The sequence below is a fragment of the Ambystoma mexicanum genome, chromosome 1p (assembly GCF_040938575.1).
Source record: "Ambystoma mexicanum isolate Mex_15411 chromosome 1p, UKY_AmexF1_1, whole genome shotgun sequence".
NCBI classification, from domain to species: Eukaryota; Metazoa; Chordata; class Amphibia; order Caudata; family Ambystomatidae; genus Ambystoma; species Ambystoma mexicanum.
In genome coordinates, this window is record NC_090921.1 from 1,461,140,218 (window position 1) to 1,461,162,674 (window position 22,457).

The 22,457-nt window shown below is 43.5% G+C and overlaps 1 protein-coding gene across 1 annotated transcript in view; it reads left to right on the top strand.

Annotated features, from left to right (window-relative positions):
* GLMP (glycosylated lysosomal membrane protein) overlaps positions 1-22,457 on the top strand; it is a 238,211-nt gene that overhangs the window by 77,767 nt on the left and 137,987 nt on the right. The window contains exon 2 of the mRNA XM_069607109.1: positions 8,538-8,795. Within this exon, the coding sequence (XP_069463210.1) occupies positions 8,538-8,795 (258 nt within the window). The remainder of the gene's footprint in view (positions 1-8,537; positions 8,796-22,457) is intronic.

The window sequence follows — 22,457 nt, forward strand, 5'->3', positions numbered from 1 at the left end:
GATAAGACTGCTGTATTCACGCCCTACTGCATGTGTTCGGACTAATGGCATGAGCTATGCTCTTTTCGAACATGAAAGAGGCACGAGACGGGGCTGTCCTTTGTCACCCATCCTGTTTGTCATTGCTATGGAACTGTTGGCGGTGAAGATGAGAGGAGAGAATTGAAGGTGTCTATTATGGTGCGGCCAACCAAAACGTTTGGCTGTATGCGGATGACATTATTGGTGATTCAGAATGTGGAGAACTCTATTCCTGTGCTGATTGAGTTGATTGGTGTGTGTATTCAACAGAATTTCTGGCTACAAGATCAATTGGGCCAAATCGTAAGCATTGCCAGCATAGACCTCATGCACTATTATGAAAATGAGCAATTTTGCCTTCACATGGTGTCCGAGTAAGATGACATACCTTGGGATTTGGTTGACTAGTGATATTTCAAAAATTATGGATGTCAACCTTGCTAGTGTAGTTCAATCCCTGGAGCTGGATTTGAAGAGATGGAGTGAACTTAAATTGAGTCTATGGGGGAGAGTGAATGCCATCAAAATGACTTCCACGCCACGTGTCAATTAGGAGCTTGGTATGCTCCCTTTGGACGTGAAAAAGTGCTTTTTGAAGAAAATAGAGGGTTTAATCCAATCTTTTCTCTGGGAAAATAAGCAACCGCGCCTCAAATTGTGGAAATTGCAGCTGCCCCAGGATTGTGGAGGTTTAGGGGTTCCGGACTTTGCAAATTATCATTTGGCTTTTGGAGCCAGACATCTGGTTCCTTTTGTAGACAATTCAAATGACGTCTGGACGCTGGCGGAATCGAGCCGTTCATCTCCATTACCGCCTAGGGCTATACTGTCCACGGTGGATGGATCTGGGTATAAGTCATTTCCGCCAACAACATTTCTGAGAACATGCTGGAAGGAGCTGTGGAAGAAGAGTAATCGCAGAGCATGTGATAATGACTTTATCTCGATCTGGTTGAACCCAGGAATATTGGTGAATGGAAGGCCGCTACTGTGGTTGAACTGGCTTCTAAGTGGTGTAATATGGCTGAGTGATTTGTTTGAAGATGGCAAATGGATCAGTTTTACAATACTTGCAAGAGTTAAAGATTTTGGTGACTGTACAGTTGGAGAATACAGGAAATTGCGGAGAATCCTGCGGAATGAAGGTGCAGCTGATGGCAATGGATGGCAGATTTGGTTGTCTGCGTATAAGGCAGGGGGGGGGGAATATGGCATCTAAGGTATACAAGAATCTGGCCCAACGTCATGTACCGGCAGAGGGATTGCTATCAAAATGGTCTGAGATTCTTGGTTCAGATATGTCTGAGGACTGATGGAGGTGTATTTGTAAAAATGTGTCTCTGACTTCCATTAATCTGGGAGAGCAAAGTCGACAAATCAAAATTCGTAAGTGTTTTGGACTCCCCAAAGACTTCATGCGAGAGGAATGATTGATTCAGAGGCTTGCTGGAGGTGTAAACATGCAGTTGGTTCTTTTTGAACACATGATCTGTGATTGTTATGAATTGAGGACATTTTGGAGGAGAGTCACTGAAGATAAATGAGGTTCTATTGTTGCGGAAGATTTTGACTACATTACTGTCATTTTGGGTGAGGATGACAAGGTGATAGAACTTACTTGCCCACAGAGATGCTGGTTCTTTAGGGCTGCGAATTCAGCCAAGAAAATTGTTTTGAGGAAATAGAAATGTGATGAGAGGCCGACCTTTTCAGAGTGGGTGGAGGACTTAAGGCAGGTTTCTAGAATTGAGAAGATTGTTCTTCGCAGAGACAAAAAATGAAATTGATGAAATGTGGGGTAGATTTTTGGATGAGTTGTAATGATATTTTAGATTGATTTATGTTACATAAGGTGGGATGGTGGTATGTGTGAAGATTTGTGATTTCTATATTTATACAGTTGATGAATCTAATACTCTGCATGTTTTTATGTAAATTTCAATAAATTTAATAATAAAAAAAAAAATTAAAAAAGAAAAGCCCTCGGAGGATACTATACCAGGCAGATGAAGTATTAGATAAAGCAAGCATAAGAAAATATCAAATTTGGAAGTATGTGCAGAGCCCGCAAGAGTATACCAGGCAAATTGACGGTACAAGAAAATACCTAAATAAGAGAGCCCTAGCAGGAGAGTATGGCAGGCAGTTGCAAGTATGTGCATCTAAGTAAGTCCTGGCAGGAGAATATACCAGGAAGTTGCAAGCATAGCGCACCAGGCAAGGACTAGCTGAACAGTGTATAAGAAATATATCGCCTAAAAAGGGCCTGAGAGGAAAAATATCAGGACTAGCAAAAACCTGTGCTGATCAACAGTAGAGGAGTGAAAACCTGGCAGGAGAGTACACCAGTCATCCTAGCAAGATAAAGATAAGTTATGTTGTTGATCAAGAGATTATCTTTGAATATACAACAGAGTAGAGAGAATTCCAGGGGAAGGGCGCTACCCTCTGGAACAAGGAACTCTCTCCTTCTGGTACTTGTTTAGGAATTTTGAATTTTCCTTTTTGAGCATTTATAAACTCCTGCAAGCAAAAGACATTTCCCTTGTTGCCTTGGAGTTAGGATATGAGGGCCAGAATAGTACTTTGGACACTGGACAGTTTTGCTTTGGACATTCTGACATTGACAGACCCTTAGTTTTGGTTTTAGGCAAGGAAACACCTCTTGGAGCAGGTAGAGAATGGTATTTCCCCACCCCCTTTTATTTTAATAAGTCTTTGACCAAAACCATGACTCCCTTTTGTCAGTCTCATTCCTGGCTCCTCGCAGTTGTTCCGACTACCCATTGGAACTCGTGCTCCTGAGGGCACTTAATAGAGGTTTTTCATGGAATACTGTTGAAACACAGAAAAATCGTATGGCTAGTGCCATCATAAAGATGCATGAGATTGCCGAGCCTTGGATCTCTCGTGCGTCTATTGACACACTAAGCCTAACATATGGTAGCTTCAGGCCCAGTATCAGGGAATGCCTTCAATCATATTGAATGGAGCAATTGATGGTTGATTTGGCTTCCAAATCTGCATTGCTCATTTTATTGGACAGGAAGGAGTAATCTCCATTTATGGGATTTCCTGTTAGTCCAGTTTAATGCTGCTCATACATTGGCCGTTACTGGTGCTTTGCTAGGCCTCTCTAGGAATGAGATTGTCCTTTGTGTTGTGGTGATTGTATCGAAACAGCTGAACATCTTTTGATTGAATGTCCTTCCATTTTGGAATTGAGAAATTGATTCCATGTGGCTGCTGGTTTTTGCATGAAACATGAAATAGTCCAGATTTGGAATCTGTTTATGGATGGTAATGTAGTGGAGTATGCCAACAATGAGGTGCTTTTGAATGCGAATTGCCCTTTCCCAGTGAGCTGTGACTTGTCAGAGTAAGGGGCTATTGGCACTCTCCATTTCACACTGCATTCTGTCGCAAGAAGGAAACATTTTGGGAAAGACATGGTGCCTGTGAAGCCCTGCTATGTCGTTGTCATCACTTTAGGTCAAAACCCTTATTACCATTATTCCCATCCAGGCTGCAGTATACAGAAACAAAGAGAAAGAAAGGGTTTGCTCTCAAACTGCGCACACACATAGAATAATAAGCAATTGTAAATTAAATGAGTGGTTTTAATCAGAATTGGTGCAGCCTGACACGTGTTTCGAGCTTCCCGCTCTTCTACTGAGGCTGCTTGTGCAAAATTATAAAACAATGATGTACAACGAAAACATTTGTTAAGCATGATTCAATAGCAAAACAAACCAGTCCCCAGACCCAGGGCAAGGAGGCAGTTAGGGTTTGCCAAACCAACACATTGAGTATATTGTTTAAAGTAACAGACAGTTGCAACGAATGCACATATCAAATCAACCCAATTCAAAGAAAGAAAATGAAAACACAAAAAGTGCGTAATTCGGTGGAAAAAACATAACACATTATAAAACAATGAAAAGAGGGAGGAGAGAGAAAAAAGACAAAAGAACAACAAAATTATTCAGTGAGAGAAGATGCTCATGGTAATCAGCCAGAAATACATGTATAAGGCCACTGACTGTTAAAATTGTACCTTAATCTTGGCTAGTGTGTATTTTGAATACTAGAGAAAAATGCAAAATTAAAAAATGTTTTATCAAGTGGCAACTTAATGAATCGAATACGATAAAAAGAGGGGTTGCAAATATGTTGCGTCATAGAAAATTGTTGTAATATTATATATATAGTTTTATCCCACTCACCAAAGGTAGAAGTTGAGTAATCTGACAAAGTTAGGCGTGGGCTCCCTATAAAGCAAAAGACGGGATGGCTATTTATGTAGGAATCTGACTGACTAGATTTCCACCTAGCAGTCATTTGAAAATAAAGAAAAAAAAAAAAAGAAGGAAATGACATACCATTATTTTGCAGTTGCACGAATGAATTTTCAGTAAATTATTATCTTGCTGCAGCACGGGCAGGAAACGAAGAATGCAGGTGCGGCAAGAGCCAAAGAAAACAAAGCAACAAGAGGTCAATTAGCTAATTGAGTGGTTTATCTCTGTGGACATCTGAAGCAGCAAGAATTCTTGCTGGAAGGGTCCGTGTACAAATTGTCAACGTTGACTCACCAGTACTTTCACTGCTATGTGGGGAACTGGAGCCAAACGGGAACCCTCTGTGTGCCGAGTATAACTCGGAGATGTGAGGGAAGCAACAGTGAAAACGCCCGTGCACAGGCGAGTCACCACAGAGTTAATGGGAAAACAAGAGCGCCATGATGGACTAGTGTAGATATCATGTAAAGGAAATCATTAAGGCTACTCCATATAGACAAGGATATGTTTGAGGTGTGCGTATGCCGGAAATAAATTGCGCATGGTAAATGCACAAATAGAATTGGAATTACAAAAAAATAAATAAAAAATAAATAAATAAATAAATAAAAAAATTTTAAAAAAAAATTTGCGAGACAGAAGGACATAGATCCGGAAGACATTAGTTAATTAATTGGAGTATGAAGTCACTTGAGCTGTCCACGGATGGCAGTAGTGTATTTTAAAACACCTGTGCCTGCATCTATAATAAAGAGTGTTGCATGTGCTGAAAAAGATGCTAAATAAAGGAAGTGCGCCTCGACCTGACTGGATATGCAAGGATTGTGTTAAAACGGTTGCGCCCATGCTAGCAAGTGTATTCATTAAAAAAAAAAAAAAAAAAAGGGGGGGGGCGCTGCACCCGGGTAGATAGCATGATAGTTGAGTAATGACATGTAGATAGCGGCTGATTACCATTGACATCCATACAAATAATCGGTACCTATTGGCATGACATGTGCGAAGACCTTAAAAAACACACGTGTACCATAACTTTTAAACAACATGTAATCACAAAAAGACAGATAGTTGAGTAATGACATGTAGATAGCGGCTGATTACCATTGACATCCATACAAATAATCGGTTCCTATTGGCATGACATGTGCGAAGACCTTAAAAAACACACGTGTACCATAACTTTTAAACAACATGTAATCACAAAAAGACAGATAGTTCATGGTCTGTGTTCAGGCCAAACTCTACAGTACGGTATTGACAAATCAATCGGGCTTCCAATTGTCTAAGTTTAAGTATCTGGTTGCCTCCACGTTGCATTGGCAAAGATCCCATCAAATGGATAACAAGACAATGATCAAATTTGCTGGGATGATGAAGGTGTCACTTCCACAACGTGGAGGCAACCAGATACTTAAACTTAGACAATTGGAAGCCCGATTGATTTGTCAATACCGTACTGTAGAGTTTGGCCTGAACACAGACCATGAACTATCTGTCTTTTTGTGATTACATGTTGTTTAAAAGTTATGGTACACGTGTGTTTTTTAAGGTCTTCGCACATGTCATGCCAATAGGTACCGATTATTTGTATGGATGTCAATGGTAATCAGCCGCTATCTACATGTCATTACTCAACTATCTGTCTTTTTGTGATTACATGTTGTTTAAAAGTTATGGTACACGTGTGTTTTTTAAGGTCTTCGCACATGTCATGCCAATAGGTACCGATTATTTGTATGGATGTCAATGGTAATCAGCCGCTATCTACATGTCATTACTCAACTATCATGCTATCTACCCGGGTGCAGCGCCCCCCCCCTTTTTTTTTTTTTTTTTTAATGAATACACTTGCTAGCATGGGCGCAACCGTTTTAACACAATCCTTGCATATCCAGTCAGGTCGAGGCGCACTTCCTTTATTTAGCATCTTTTTCAGCACATGCAACACTCTTTATTATAGATGCAGGCACAGGTGTTTTAAAATACACTACTGCCATCCGTGGACAGCTCAAGTGACTTCATACTCCAATTAATTAACTAATGTCTTCTGGATCTATGTCCTTCTGTCTCGCAAATGTTTTTTTAAAATTTTTTTATTTATTTTTTTGTAATTCCAATTCTATTTGTGCATTTACCATGCGCAATTTATTTCCGGCATACGCACACCTCAAACATATCCTTGTCTATATGGAGTAGCCTTAATGATTTCCTTTACATGATATCTACACTAGTCCATCATGGCGCTCTTGTTTTCCCATTAACTCTGTGGTGACTCGCCTGTGCACGGGCGTTTTCACTGTTGCTTCCCTCACATCTCCGAGTTATACTCGGCACACAGAGGGTTCCCGTTTGGCTCCAGTTCCCCACATAGCAGTGAAAGTACTGGTGAGTCAACGTTGACAATTTGTACACGGACCCTTCCAGCAAGAATTCTTGCTGCTTCAGATGTCCACAGAGATAAACCACTCAATTAGCTAATTGACCTCTTGTTGCTTTGTTTTCTTTGGCTCTTGCCGCACCTGCATTCTTCGTTTCCTGCCCGTGCTGCAGCAAGATAATAATTTACTGAAAATTCATTCGTGCAACTGCAAAATAATGGTATGTCATTTCCTTCTTTTTTTTTTTTTTTTTTCTTTATTTTCAAATGACTGCTAGGTGGAAATCTAGTCAGTCAGATTCCTACATAAATAGCCATCCCGTCTTTTGCTTTATAGGGAGCCCACGCCTAACTTTGTCAGATTACTCAACTTCTACCTTTGGTAAGTGGGATAAAACTATATATATAATATTACAACAATTTTCTATGACGCAACATATTTGCAACCCCTCTTTTTATCGTATTCGATTCATTAAGTTGCCACTTGATAAAACATTTTTTAATTTTGCATTTTTCTCTAGTATTCAAAATACACACTAGCCAAGATTAAGGTACAATTTTAACAGTCAGTGGCCTTATACATGTATTTCTGGCTGATTACCATGAGCATCTTCTCTCACTGAATAATTTTGTTGTTCTTTTGTCTTTTTTCTCTCTCCTCCCTCTTTTCATTGTTTTATAATGTGTTATGTTTTTTCCACCGAATTACGCACTTTTTGTGTTTTCATTTTCTTTCTTTGAATTGGGTTGATTTGATATGTGCATTCGTTGCAACTGTCTGTTACTTTAAACAATATACTCAATGTGTTGGTTTGGCAAACCCTAACTGCCTCCTTGCCCTGGGTCTGGGGACTGGTTTGTTTTGCTATTGAATCATGCTTAACAAATGTTTTCGTTGTACATCATTGTTTTATAATTTTGCACAAGCAGCCTCAGTAGAAGAGCGGGAAGCTCGAAACACGTGTCAGGCTGCACCAATTCTGATTAAAACCACTCATTTAATTTACAATTGCTTATTATTCTATGTGTGTGCGCAGTTTGAGAGCAAACCCTTTCTTTCTCTAATTCCAATTTCCAGTGGGAATTTGGCAGGCTCCTACTCAAGCTCTCAGCCGCAGCCCTATCACAGCCACATAAGTTACCGTTCTATGCGCTGTATCCTGCTGGCCTTTTCTGCCACTTTTTCTTCGTATACAGAAACAAACCCTTTATCATGAGTTCACGGAGCTAGCCCTCCTATATTTAGACTTAAACACCACCTTTTGCCATGTTTTCATGGATGAGCATGCGTATCATATAACCTTTCAAGTACCATCATTGGGCCGCCACCCCACTCATCGGCTGAGCTAATGGGAAATGTCCACCCAGGGTGCTAATTTGAGTTTAGTCGGAAATTGTAGCCTTGGTGCTGATCTCATATTTCCTGAACTAGTCTTTACTTTCATTGATCCTGACCACGTACGGTTGGTTTGCATATAGCTGAGTGAATCCGTGTCATACTTGTTACCTGTAATTTACTCCACATTTGTCAAATTCCTTCTCCATTGTACTGCAGTGACGTTTGTTTGTGTGGTTTTAGAGGTTGTTTCTCACAAGCCTAGGCACAATACTTTTTCATGGCGGACGGCCACCCGTTTTTTCCCTGTACTTCTCTACCCCATGAGTAGTTGTCTTATTGTGTAGGCGAGTGGGAACCTCGAGGAGAGCCTCCCTTGACCGACATTTCTCACAAGAACTAAATTCACTAGCGAACAGGGAGAATTTTTAATTGGAGTGATGATTATGATGAGCCAACGTAATCAATGCTAATAACTCGTTTTTTCCTTTCCTCCCTTCAGATCCACGTACAGTTCAATTCCACTTACAATGGCACAACAGTGAATCTCCTGCATATACGTGCTGTGGGGCAGAAGGACACTATTCACTATGTGTGGAGCACCCTGGGCGCTCCTACAATGCTTCTTGTGCATACAAACAGTGCAGAAAGCACACTGCAGTTGGATTGGACCAAACTGGTGTCTTCCAGCCCCTTCCAGGGCATTCGTATTGAACCTCTTTCCAGCGTCCAGCACTCCATGGCCGTAATGTTCACCAGGGTAAGACTTGAGTTTTTAGCGTTCCATTGCATTGGACAAGACAAAGTTTGTGAGGGGGAGGGGGCGACGCAAGATGTTTTTTGCTGCCGTGATACGTGTAGTTCGGAAGTACCGGGGTACTGTGTGTAGATCTGTTTCTTCATGGTCTGTGTAGTGGACATAGCTGGATTTATATCCAGAACACAGCCTTGTGTGCCCTTGGTGCTAAGGTGGTATGACATTGGGTGTGGATTTCTGTTTTTGTCTGTAGGGACGGATTTTAAATTGCTGTGTGAGTGGCATAGTGTATTTGGGCATGAAGGAGAGGGAGCTGGGGCATAACATTTGTATAACATTTAACATTTATTGATTTATTAAGCACTTTACGCAAAGTGCTTTACAATTGAACAACATATTACATAAACAGTTGAAGCAAATACATTATGAATCAATCGACAAAACAATGAAAAGAGCAATTAACTGCGGGAGTTTATTTACGAAGGTGGGAGGGAGTGGATGGGAGGGGAATGGTGAAAAATGGTAGGAGGGAAGCAGGAGGGTGAGGAGGGAGGGTAGTTGGGGGAAGAATGGGGAGGAGAGGGGGAAACGGGAGGGGGGAGGTGATTCAGGGAGGAGAATAGAGGAGGAGGGATTTGAGGGAAGAGCGGAAGGAGGTGAAGGTGGGGGTAGAGCGGAGGCAAGAGGAAGGGAGTTCCAGTGTAGAGGTTCTAGGAGTTGGAAGGAGTGGAAGCAAGAGGCACAGGGGGAGGGAGGTACAGTGAGAAGGAAGTGGTCAGCTGATCGAAGGGAACGGGAGGGAGAGTAGAAGGAGAGAAGGGAGAAGGGAGGAGAGATGAGGGGGAGCTGGACCATAGAGAGATTTAAAGACAAGGCAGAGAAATTGAAATTTAAGTTGGGAATGGAAAGGAAGCCAGCCAAGAGAAGGGAGAGAGGTAGAGATGGAGTCACAGGTGGCAAGTAGACTGAGGGTGCGAGCCGCAGAGTGGTAGATGGATTTAAGAGGGGCAAGGTGAGAAGTAGGAAGCCCAAAGAGTAGGGAGGAGCAGTAGAAGAGGCGGGAGAAGATGAGGGAGGAGATTAAGAGTTTAGTAGCGTGGAAGGTGAGAGGACGGATATTAAAGAGGTGGTAGCGACAGGTGCGGGAAGTGAGGGAAATATGTTGGGAGAAGGAGAGGGAGGAGTCAAAGAGAACCCCTAAATTACAAGCTTGAAGAGAGATAGGAAGATTGGAGGGAGGAAAGTGAATGAATGGGGGAGGGGAGGGAGGTGGAAGAGTTAGAGGGAAAGAATACAATTTCGGTTTTGTCCGTGTTAAGAGAAATCGGGAAGACATCCAGGTTTTAATAGCAGTAAGGCAGGAGGAGAGGTTTTGATGAAGGTCGGGTGAGGAGGAGAAAGAGAAAGGGTTGAGTGTCGTCGGCATAAAAGTGGTGGGAGAAACCAAACGAGATTACAGGGGCAATGAGGGAGGTGTAAAGAGAAGAGGAAAGGACCAAGTACCGACCCTTGGAGTACACCGTATTCAAGAGGATATGTAGGAGAGGAGCGACCTCCCCAGGAGACAGTAAAGGAGCATGAAGAGAGGTAAGAGGATAGCCAGTTGAGGACAGAGCCTTTGAAACCAAAGGAAAAAAGTGTGAATAAGAATAACATGAATTCTGTGTGCAAACCGTCATGAGTAAGGGCACACAGACTATAGGGGGTGATTAGCTTTCTACCCACCGATTCACATACTGTGGCCATGCTAATCTCTGTGGACATTCCTACCTCCCATCTGTTCAATCCTTCCCAAAACACACCTTCCGGGGATCTTTGTGCTAGTTCTTCCACATAGTAACAGCAACGTGGGCTTTTATGGGGCTGGCATTATTTCTAAACAGTCTTCTAGAAGCATTGTGTTCTCACATCTGTTACTTTATTGTATTTCTGTTGAAAACGAGCATTGGCAAAGCCAACTGTTGGCTCGTTTATTGGAGTTTGCCATCGTGTTCCCAGTAATCTCTCCATTTCAATACCGTTGACATTTTATGGCCAGGTAGTACCACTGGGGTAGTGCCTGACAAACTACTTATTGCATGACTATACACAAACTATACAACTGTTGGCTTCCACAATGCTTGTTGTAATAGGTGCCACCACTGCAGATCTCTGCCATGTGCAGAGACATTCCCAGAATGTCCTCATACTTGATTAAGGTTGTGAAATCGGGTTGTCTGAGGTAATTTAAGCCAGGAAACCCTTTCAGCAAAATCCCACTGAGATCATGAAGCCGTCTGAAACATCAGTAATGAGCTTAATACATTCATGGGGAAAAGGGCAGCATTGCGAAAATACTGCAAGGATGTGTCCTATTTACAAAAGGTCACAAAAAAACATGCACTGAAGGATTTTTATTTTTTTGGTTTGTGCAACCGAGAATGAACAAAGTTAAATATTCCGAACTGAAGAGTGTATAACCGACCCTTATGGCTTTATTCTACCAAAGAAATGGTACCAGAGGAGCCAACTAGTCATCCCGCAGAGTCACCGAAAGATGGTCCTGGAACCGGTACATTCCCATTTAACAGGACATCAAGGGACGGAGAAGACACAGGACCAGATCCATGGCAAGTTTAATTGGCCCTGTTTCTACGCTGATTTCGAAGCCTAGGATAGCAGGTGTGACATTTGTTCGAAGACCTCAACTTCCCCGGTACCCTGAGCCCTCATACAACCCCCTCACCAGTTATTGAAGTAACTTTCTCACGTATAGCTATTGACCTTGCGGGACCACTGAGTATCCAATCCATTCCCGTAATCCTAGATTATGCTACCCTATATCCCAAAGCTTTCCCCAGAAAAAACAATACTACACAGCAGATTCTGAAACTCTTAATTTCCTTCCATTCCTGGGTCTGGTTTCCTAAGGCAATATTAACAGATCAGGGTATGACCTTCACATCCCCCCTTATGCAGGAAGTGAAGGAAATACTGAATATTAAGATGCTATGGTCCTCTGTACAACCAATCGCAAACGGACGGTCTAGTGGAACACTTTAATTAAACCTTAGATCATATTTTGAAGAAACTAGTAGAGGCAAATGGGAAGAACTGGGGCCTAATGATACCCGAGCCCTATTCGCAGTAGGGAAAACACCTCCATCCTCATTGGGACGCCCCCAGCCCCCCTTTGAGTTGTTATAGGGCATGGAAGCCTGGGATGTGCTCGATATGCCAAGGAAAACTTGGGAAGAGAGACTTAACTCAGTTACCCATATCTCAAGCTGCTGTCAAGGTATAATTCTACATATGAGTAGTGGAAGAGATTAACACCCGCATGTCCTAAACTCAAGAACACCAGAAAGAAAACTATGACCACCAGGCAGTTGCTACATCGTTTTTGGTAGGTGACCATGTGTTTGTATCACTACCCACTTTGCAGAATAAGATTGGTATGGACCCTATAAAATCCTGGATCTTAAAGGTCTTCATCTGGTCTGCCAGCCTGATCGAAGACAAAAAGAAAACTATGATAAAAGCTTATTAAAATCCTGACAATCAGATCCCATAGAGCAAAGCATGGTAACTATGGGTACGATCCTGGTGAAGCATGGAAAAGGTCCAGTCCGATTCCTTATAATCTCTGTAGGGAGCAACAGACAGACCTCAAGGATTTACTGCTGCAATTGCCTGAAGTCTTGTTTAGAAGAATCGGGTATCTTTCTACAGAGACGTCAACAGACTGAGACTTTGGCAGGGCTCCGTTGGAAGCTGCTGCTAGCAGTGCGGCTTGACAGCCTGTCATGATCTGAGATCCTTTTCTCTAATCTCATGTATGGCATGCTGTGCTTTCCTGTGCGGCTCCTCGAGTCTCCTGTTCTTCCATCCCATTCCTGCTCGCCACATCCTGTTTGCTCACTGGCTGCTGCTTCACATGGCTGTGGTGCAAAGGGTGAGAGGTGAGGTGAGCGGCGGGGTGAGCTGGTAGTGGAACACTGCATTTCATGTGCTACTGCATCTCATGTGGTTCTGCATATTGCCATGCAGTCCATAACCCTGAGATATCGTTGCCCAGTTTGGGTGGCTGCTTTACCTTTGCTTTCCGTGAACAGTTGGGTCTGGTTTCTATTTCAGATACGTGAGTGGGCGTTTGTGGCTTCTTGTGCTAAGGGGCCTGAGCTTGGGTTATGGTTTGTATAATGCCTAGCACTAGAGCATGCATACTCAAAAGGAGGCCCTGTTTGTTAACTGAGTCCCATTCCCAAGTAGACGGCGCCTTCGTAAGGAGAGCATGGATTCTGCAGATGAAAATGTGGGGGCTGGTTTGGATAGCCCATTGGCAATTTCAGTATTGCGGAGGGATAAAGCTGTTTTCCAGAAGGACATGGTTGGTTTATTCGATGAAAAATCTGTCCTTAATCTGATTTTCTTGTCCAAATGCCCTCAGTTGTGATGAAGGTGCTACAATCCCCATTAAAAAGCATGGACAAATGATTGCTGAAGCTATTACCTAGCCCCTTTCTGGAACTAAGCATCTGTTTTCTGTCCCTAGTGGGTCCGAGGTTTGGCAGTCGACGAAATAAAAGATCATCCATGATTTGATTCTGTGCAAAACCGTCTTGGATTTTAGTGTTTGGTTGGACTCCTTTGAGATTTCCTCACATGCCCCTTCGGACAGAATGGATGTACCATGTCAGTGTGATTCGTTAGAACTACACTTAAAAACGAGGGAGGTAGCATGTCAAACCAGTACAACTATAAATACCAGCCCTTCAACTGTGGAGTATGAGACCAATATATCTCTATCTCCCTCTGTGTTGTGATACTGACTGTGCTGTGGCATTGGCTGCGGCAAATAGCTTGGGTGAGCTTCTCTTACCCTTGCAAAAGACCAGAAAGCTAATATATCCCTCACCCAGACTGGCCAGTTTCTCCTGCGGTCAAGATAACCGCACGAAAAAGTCTTGGATGCCGGTGATAACTGACATTGCCCAAAGAGAGCTTGTTATGGACTGTAGAAATATTGTTATTACAAATGTAGACAAGCCGGAGAGGGCTGAAACTACAGGCACTTGGGGGAATAAGGTCTAGTCATGGCCACACTCCAGTGTTGCACCTAACTGTGTTAGAGGGCAGGACTTTAGACTTCCGCGAAGTTTGCACATTAAGATTAAGGACTGGTCCACCGGGAATAACGCAGATAGTATTATTATAGGCTGTGACCAGAGTAACATCCCCTCGTTTCTGAGTTCATATAAAAATCGAAATAACAGGTCATCTGCCTCCTACCCAAGGATTGTGCTTAATTAATGCATTCATGTTTTTCTGCATCTTCTGATTGGTTTGAATTGGTATCTGTATTATGCGTATTTCAGCCTGTTTATCTAAGACTCTTGCATACTACTTCCAAATTAGCTAACCTTCCTGATCTTCTTTTTTTGTTGATTGTTGTCGCATTTAAGTGCCTCCATGTCTAGAGGCTTTTGTCTCGCCCTCTATAAATAAATAAAATAAAAATGGAGGGTTAAAAATGTCTTCCAATCGATCGGAACACCTCTGGGCAATTGGTCAAACTTAAACCCTATCGAATCACTTGGGTCTGTAGGAAAATTGTAGCAGACGAAAGGGAGAGAAATTTAAAACTAGAAGTAATAGAGCCATAAGAAAGCCCTGTTCCTCCCCTATCATTCTTGTGGTCAAAGCTGAGTGTTCTTGGAGATTCTGCTTAGACCTTCAAAGACTAAACTCGATCTCTGTCTTCGATAATTATCTTATGCCCAGAATCGACGAGTTGATAGAATGCCTGGGAAAGTTCATCACCACCTTGGACTTGACAAAAGGCTATTGGCAGGTCCTGCTGAATCCAGCTTATAAAGGGTGGGGAAGCACCTTCAGCACACCTCATGTCTGTGCTAGCTTAGTCTGTTTCATTAGCCAATACCTGAGCTGCATAGTGTTGGTTTGCATAGAAAGGGCATCGGCAAGATGAATTGCACTAGGTTTCTTTATTTAAAATGATTGCCATAGGAGTTCTAGTGGTGTGTGACGCAGGCTTCCTCTTGGGATGGAGCCTGGGCTCTTCTGGGTGGTGGTCTGCATAATTCAGCTTTGTCTATACTTCCCAACCTGGGCTGCAGTTAACTACTCTTGTTAATGGAGGGCAGCATGGGGCTCTTGTGTCCAACAGGGGCTTAGTCTGCTTACTAGAGGAAATGTGCATGTCATCTTTGGGTGTTCTGGACCTTTTACCTGAGTTGAAGTGCCGCTTAATTTATTATTTGGAAGTTTTTGTGGGATGCTACCTGCCACCTTATGGCCGAGGGTAATGTGGTAAGGGATAATGTTACTCAAAGTTTAAAACGGACAAAACCATCTCCACTCAAATTTATGGAATGGCTGAGGTCATTCAGGCTGACCCAGAACAGGATTTAGCATAGTAAACCTAGAGCTAAACATGGAGAAGCCAAAGCAAGAGAACACTAACATGGTAAGAACTTTAGATATGAAATGGAACAAGGCCATTTAACTTGGATCTGAAATGGAACAAGGCCATATAGACATGGGGGGGCGGGGGGAAAGCCCACTGAGTCGTTTTGTCACTATGTAACAATGTTCCTTTAACCCCTTAAATACGCAAGGCGAGATTACCTCCTCCTCTGCATTACTTACCTTTTGGGGGTGGCAGATCGCCCCCACTGGAGCAGCTTCCCCTTCCATGCCTTGGCAGGTGGTGGGGGGGGGCTGCTGTGATGACGTTGGTGCATGCTACGTGTGCTGATGTAATCGGGCAATGAAATTTACATGCTGAAGCCAAAAGGCTTTAGCATGTAAATTTAGCAGACATGCTTTTGCGCGCTGGAGGGCATTTGATACCCGACTTGCTCCTATGAGGGCTTGTTGGAAAGGGTAGACTCTCCCCTTTCCAACGAGCCCTCACACAAGCATATTTCTGGTTGGGGAGCATTCAATCCTTGACTAGCAATCGCCACTCAAACCCCAGGGAATTTATTTTGGGGTATAGGGGCCCCCCAGGCCAAACGGCCCCTCACCACACCATGACCTTTGCCACAAAGATGGCAAAATGTTGTTTTGCCTTCTTTGGGGGTGCAAAGTGGTGCCGTTTTGCCCCCAAGTAAAGCAACACATTACACTACATTGGTGGGGGGGACACTTGGAGGGGGGGGGGAAGATCAGAGGCAAAAGTACCATGGCTTGGTTTTTGGTATTGCTTGTTTTGTGAAACATTGCGGAAAATGTGTGGTTTCCGAAGTAGAAGAGTGGAGGTGGTTGGGTGGGGGGTGCATTGCTTTTCTAAATATTCATGAAAGCTGTTACTTTACATGTCCAGCACATACTTATTTTCTTCAGTCATTTTTAGGAAAATTGTAAAAGGCTCTTGTCTGATCTGTGCAAATTCCTAAACTTGGCATTGTATCTTCTTTTCAGATATGTATGCCTTTCTGTGCTCAAAGAAGGGGTCCTGGGAGTTTCTCATTACCGGCCTTTATCCCGGGTTAGATTCTCAACCTGAGTCTTTAGCTCACCATCAGGGCAGTCCAGCACAGAAATGCCAGGTAATTCTCTTCTCAAAAAAAAGAGAGAAAAACTAAGTACCAACAGCAACCCCAGACACGTGTTTCATCCTTTCCGTGTTCCCAGTCAGCTTTACTAGCCCCCCTCTTCCATTCCAGGCAAGCATGTCCTATTAAAAAAAGAAAAGAAAAAGGGTAAAAATCACCTACCTCTCGCATGATGGTACACTTATGACAAATATTTGTTTTGTTGCCATTCAACCTGTTCTTGAAAGTTTGGAAAATGGCGATTTCAGAACTGCAAACCGTTTGCTCCTAGCTCTTAGAAGAAAAAACCCACAGGCTGCTTCATAGATCATTTTATAGGCATTTTTCTGAAAAAACACAAAGCTTCTGTTACTGTTATTTTCTCACACCCCACTACAGCAAACCACAAATCCTTTGTGGCGTTAAGGCTGCCTAATGTGGGAAGAAAAGGATGCAAATGTGGCCAGGATATTTCTAGTACCAAAAAAGCTACAAGGTATTGAAAGCCAACATACCAAAATACCACAATGTCTGAAAGGTGTCGGGTGTCAGAAATGTGAGGCAGACAACTTTGTGAAGGTTTTTCAAAAGGTGCCATTTTTATTAACTCAAAAGGTTGGATAAACGCTACACTTATCCCTAAGCTGATGAGGATCTCCTTGCCTAAAATTAACTAAAGGAAACATTCTAACAAAAGGTTAAAGTCCCTCAAACTTATGCATACAATAAAACAAGGTTGTGCATGGCAGTTCAAAAGCAAAACATATAACACGTTCACAATATGATAACTGTCTCTCCTGTAATATGTGTGAATTACCCTTCGCCAGATTCAAGCAGGATTCTGTTAAAACAGTTCCAAAAGAATAAGGAAATCCTGTCTTGTACCAAAGTTCCAAAACCGTTCTTTGTGATTCCAACTTGATGAGAAAAGTTCCAACACTTCAGAATTGTTCAACAAAGGTTCTTTCTCTTCCACTTGTAATAGTAAGAACTCAAACAACCTTCTCATAAACCAAGAACACTTCCATAGTTCATTAACATAAATTGTTTTTGTCAGGGTTGTTCGGAAGATGTTAAACACTTCTGCAGCAGTCTACACAATTCTTGTTTCAGCAATGAGTTTGTCAGGAGGATTTGTAAATACCACTTCACAGCACTTCATCAACTTCCACTGGGTTTACTTCTAGGCCAGGCCTACTACTTCAATTGCACCTGGTTTACTCCCATGCCAGGCCTACTACTTCAAAGTTCTTTGTTAGGCTACATTCCTCTGCCCCGAACAGACTAAAGTTTTACCACAACCTCTGACCTAGTGTACTCCCCAGCCAGGTCAACAAAAGTGCCTCTGTGGCTAAAATAAGCTTACAACAATTTCGCCATGTCTCTTGCTTTACGAAAGCAGGTTTTAAGCAATTCTTCAGGGAAGATGAGATTCACAGTGGTGTTTTTTATACTTTTGCGATTTCCAAAATCTGCAAATTATACTCCACTCCTGAGTAACCTTTACTAGACGCGCAGCCTTCTTGCCACTTTTGTTTCCTCACTTCTTCATTAACCAAATACTGACAATGGTTTTATTCCGATTCTTCCTTATCTTTGGCAGTGTGAGTTTACACCAGCTTCTTTTATGCACTGCTTCAAACATGTGCAATAAGCTTTACAAACGGTAGCACTTTCTTTTGCCTGCTGCTGACTTTGGCAATGTTTGTTCGTTTAAATTGCCTTGATTTAACTTTCTTTTGGCTTGGGTAATGGTAGTTTGCATTGTGTTCTAGAATTATTGCCCTAACTTGTTGCTGGTTTTTAAATAAACTTTCATGCTTAAAGTCAGTTTGTGTTGCAAAATAATGGTTGCTCTTCTTTCTGCCAGTTCGATATTCAAAATTGCCTTCTTTCGTATTTTTCTTGCTACACGTTTGCTTTCTGGTGTTTAAAGTACCTCCTCTGAACACGCGAGCAGTCACGGAGCACTCCAGTGTCAAAATAGCTGGGTGAACGGGAATGGCATGTACATCTGTTTCCTTAACTTCTCCCAGGTCCTCTGTCTCAGCTGCTCCTTGCTGTCGGGCAATCTGCTGCTTCCAGTCTGCCGCTGCCTGCACCACTCGCACACAGAGCTTCCTCTGCTCCAAAGGCTGTCTGGTGCTTGCATGCCACTGGAGACCGCTTTGTTATGGAGGAGGCCATGTAAACTTCCACTTCCCTCTGCGCAGCGTCTGCAGTCTAGGTCTCCAGGGGGGCAAGCTTCCTTCTCAGACACTTCCCGCTGCGTGACCTCTGCAATTAAGGCTTCTGCAGGAGAGGACCCTCTCGGGACCTGCTCGACAGTGGTCCTAGCGTCTTCTCGCTCCACCATTTTCTGCTTCTGCCGCAGCGTGGAGAGTTCACAACTCCACCTACGACTACTGCTTTTTTGTCTTCGTGGACTGCACCTGAGGGGGCCTTTTTAAGCTTTCCAGTCTCCCTCGGGTGTGGGTAATTTCCACTAACAAGCTGCACAGAGAACTAAAGATTTTCGGAGTTTACGGTATTATTCAGAAACTCCTTTTCACTGTACCATTGGGAATTGTCACGCCTTGAAACACTTGTGTATAGGCGCGTTACAAATGCCATATCATATCAATTGGGGGAGCTTCGAGCTTTATAAGTCTGTTTTAGAAGGGTTTGCATTTCTCCCAATGTCTAAGGTTTTATGAATGTTGTCACCCATATTAAGATGTTCAACATGGGGAACTAAAAGACCTTTCGGACAAAAAGCCATAGACTCGCTTGAGTATGAGATCTCTCCAGTGGCCGTTGAGAACCCAGTGGTCACAATTCGCAGGAAAGATGTCAGATCTCCTTCGAATTCCAGACATAGTAGCTCGAGACCTTCAGTGGTGGGCCTGTCAGGAGAACATCTTGGAAGGAGAACAGTTTTGGCAACCATGGCCGGAGATGACAGTAGTCACGGAGGCCTCACTCACGAGGTGGGGAGCCCATGCCAACGACTTGACCATCAGCAGTCGTTGGTCTCCACCACAGTCCAAACTACACATTGACCTATTAGAGCTGAGAGTGATCAGACTAGCACTGAAGGCTTTCCTGCCATCAGTACAGGGAAAGAATGTCCTGATAATGACGGACAACAGAGTGGCCATGCACTACCTCAACAAAAGAGGAGGTGTAGGGTCACTGCCACTGTGCAGAGAGGCAATGCAGCTCTGGGCTTGGGCAATTCAAGAAGGAATCTCTCTATCAGCAGTTCACCTAGCCGGGGAGAAGAACTTGATGGTGGACGCTCTGAGCAGCCTCCCACGAGTGGGAACTAGCTCAGGAAGTCCTTCAACAGATCTTTGCCCTTGGGGAACCCCTCAAGTGGATCTGTTGGCCACCGATATCAACCGGAAGTGCGATCAGTATTGCTCCAGGGAATTTCCCCCCGAGAGGAGCTCTAGGGGACGCGTTCATAGTGGACTGGGAGTTTCCACTGCTGTACGCGTTTCCTCCAGTCCCCGTCATTCCTCAAATGATCAGGAGGTTGAGAAGATTCTGGAAACCCCTGATCCTAATTGCCCCGGATTGGGCCAGGAGAACGTGGTATCCGGATCTTCTAGACATGTCCATCTGTCCTCAGATTCATCTTCTGCAAAGAGAGGCTCTTCTCTCGCAGAAGGGAGGTCAGGTTCTCCACCCGGATATCAGAACCCTCAACGCCTGGTTTCTGAAAGGCTGAGATACAAGGATTGGGATCTCCTGGATGACGTAATGGAGGTGTTGCTTTCAGCCAGAAGGCCAGCAACAAAATCTTTAAACCGCTGCCGTTGGAAATTTTTTTGCAGCTGGTGTAGAGAAAAGAATATTGAATCCTTTTCATTTAATACACCAATGGTGTTATCTTTTTTGCTTTCTTTAGCAAATTCAGGTCGTTTTTTTTTTTTAAACTTTATTTTTCGGTATTTGCATACATTACATGTACATTTGCTTCCAAAACCATAACAACTTTCAAACGGCTCTGCTCAAATACTCCCCACCCCTGACGCCCGTTTGGGACAACATAAAATTGTTTCTCATCCACCATGATGTTATCCGTCACTAGCACTATATCCGAGTCTCGTTGTCCCATACTCTGTGTCTACATTTCTGGGGCTTCTGAGTTTGTCTCGGCGCTGTTCAACAGGTATAGTATGTATGGCCCCCAGATGTTGGGGGGGCCGTGCATGAAGTGGTAGTGCCTTTATGAATTCGTTGTCCATATCTTGGCAATATAGAATGTCTTTTTTCCAGGCTTCGATTGTGGGTAGTGGGCCTCGGCCCCACGTCATCGTGAGTCTCCTCCGTGCCAGTACCAAAAGAAGGGCTGCCAGGTTACATGTTGCGGATTGCAGATATTTGGTCAACCCGAGTAGGGCCCTCAATGGGAGTGGGGGTGACTGTTTCCCCTATGATGTCGGCTATTATTTGCAGGACGGTGGTCCAAAATCGGTGTATTCCGGGGCAGTTCCAGGCTAAGTGGAAAAAGTCTGCATTTGCAGTGTTACATCTTTCGCATTGTGACGACATTTCTGGGTGATGTCTGTTTTCTGACTGGGGTGTAGTAGGTTTGATGCACGAAGTTGAAGTGGATTAATTTATACCGAGTATTTAATGCAACCTTTTGGGTTTGATGGAGAATATAGAAACAGTCTTCTGTGGGTATTGTTTCTTGAATGGCGGTTTCCCATTTCTGCTTCACCCTAGGGTCAAGTTTTACTGTGTGGACAACAAGGTTTTGTATAGCAGTGAAACTAGTCTCCCTTCTCCCTGGGTCTGGATTACGTTGTGCAGTAGGTCCCAGGTTGGTGGCAGTTTGGGGAATGAAGGGAACATCGTTTGTAGGGTGTGGCGTAGTCTGAAGTATAGGAATATATCGAGTGAGGTGTTTCCTCCTGTCTTTGGCCATTTGTGGAGTTAGAAAGGTGCCCTCTGGGAATAGGTCTCCAAAGGTTTGGATGTTGACTTTGTCCGCCCATATAAATAATACTTTTTCATTTGAAATGGGAATGCCCGGGATGAATTTGATTGGTAATAGGTGGGAGAATCTTATCTCGTATTTGTGGGCGATCTTTTTCCAGATCGCATACGTGGATAAGACCGTGTTATGTGGTACCGGGATGTGACTGATGATGATGGCTCTTAGCAAATTGGGGGATGCGAGGGCACGTTCTACTTGTACATGTGGGCGGGTGAAGTGTCGTGTACCAGTGGCTCAGGAATTGAGCTTGGGCTGCCCAGTAGTATTTCTCTATATCAGGGAGTGGCAGGCCACCGTTTGCGGTTGGTAATGTTAGTGTTCTGTATGCTACACGTGCTGGCTTTCCCGCCCATTGTAATTCTAGGATGAGACTCTTGACCTTTTGGAGGAAGGACTTTGGGATAAGCAGCTGAATATTTGTAAATAGATAGGAGTTTGGGGGAGGATGACCATCTTTAGTTAGAGGTTCTACCCCATAGTGTTAATGACAGTGATTTCCATCTATGAACCAGTTCCTGCAGGGAGCCTAGTGTTACGTAGTTGTCTTTGTATATATCATTGTGACTGAGGGACATGCAGATACCCAAATACTGGGCTTTTGATTTTTCCCATTTGAATCTGTGATCATCTGTAAACTCGGTGGTACTTGGAGTCAGAGGGAACACCACTGATTTCGAGTGATTGGTCTTGTGGCCGGACATTTGGCTGAACTCGATCACTTAGCGCATTATTGGATTGAGGTTAGTTTGAGGGTTGCTCACGAATAGCATTACATCGTCAGCATAGAGGAAGACTATTAGTCTATGGGGTCCTAGCTTCAGGCCTCTGTGCAGTTGGTTGGATCCAAGCCGCAAGGCTAGGGGTTCCATTACCAGGGCGAAGATGAGGGCTGAGAGGGGGCAACCTTGCCTCGTTCCGCGCTTTAGCTTAATACTTGAGGATCCTTGTGTTTCCTAGTGTGATGTAGGATTGCAGGTCGTTGTATAGCAGTGATGCTAGTTTGATAAAGTTCTCTAGCCCCATTTGTCTAAGTGTTGCAAAATTGTAAGGCCATTCCACTGAGTCGAAAGCCTTCTCGCCGTCGAGCAGTACTGCTATTGCCTGTTGTGTTGGTTTGAGGGCCTCTGACGC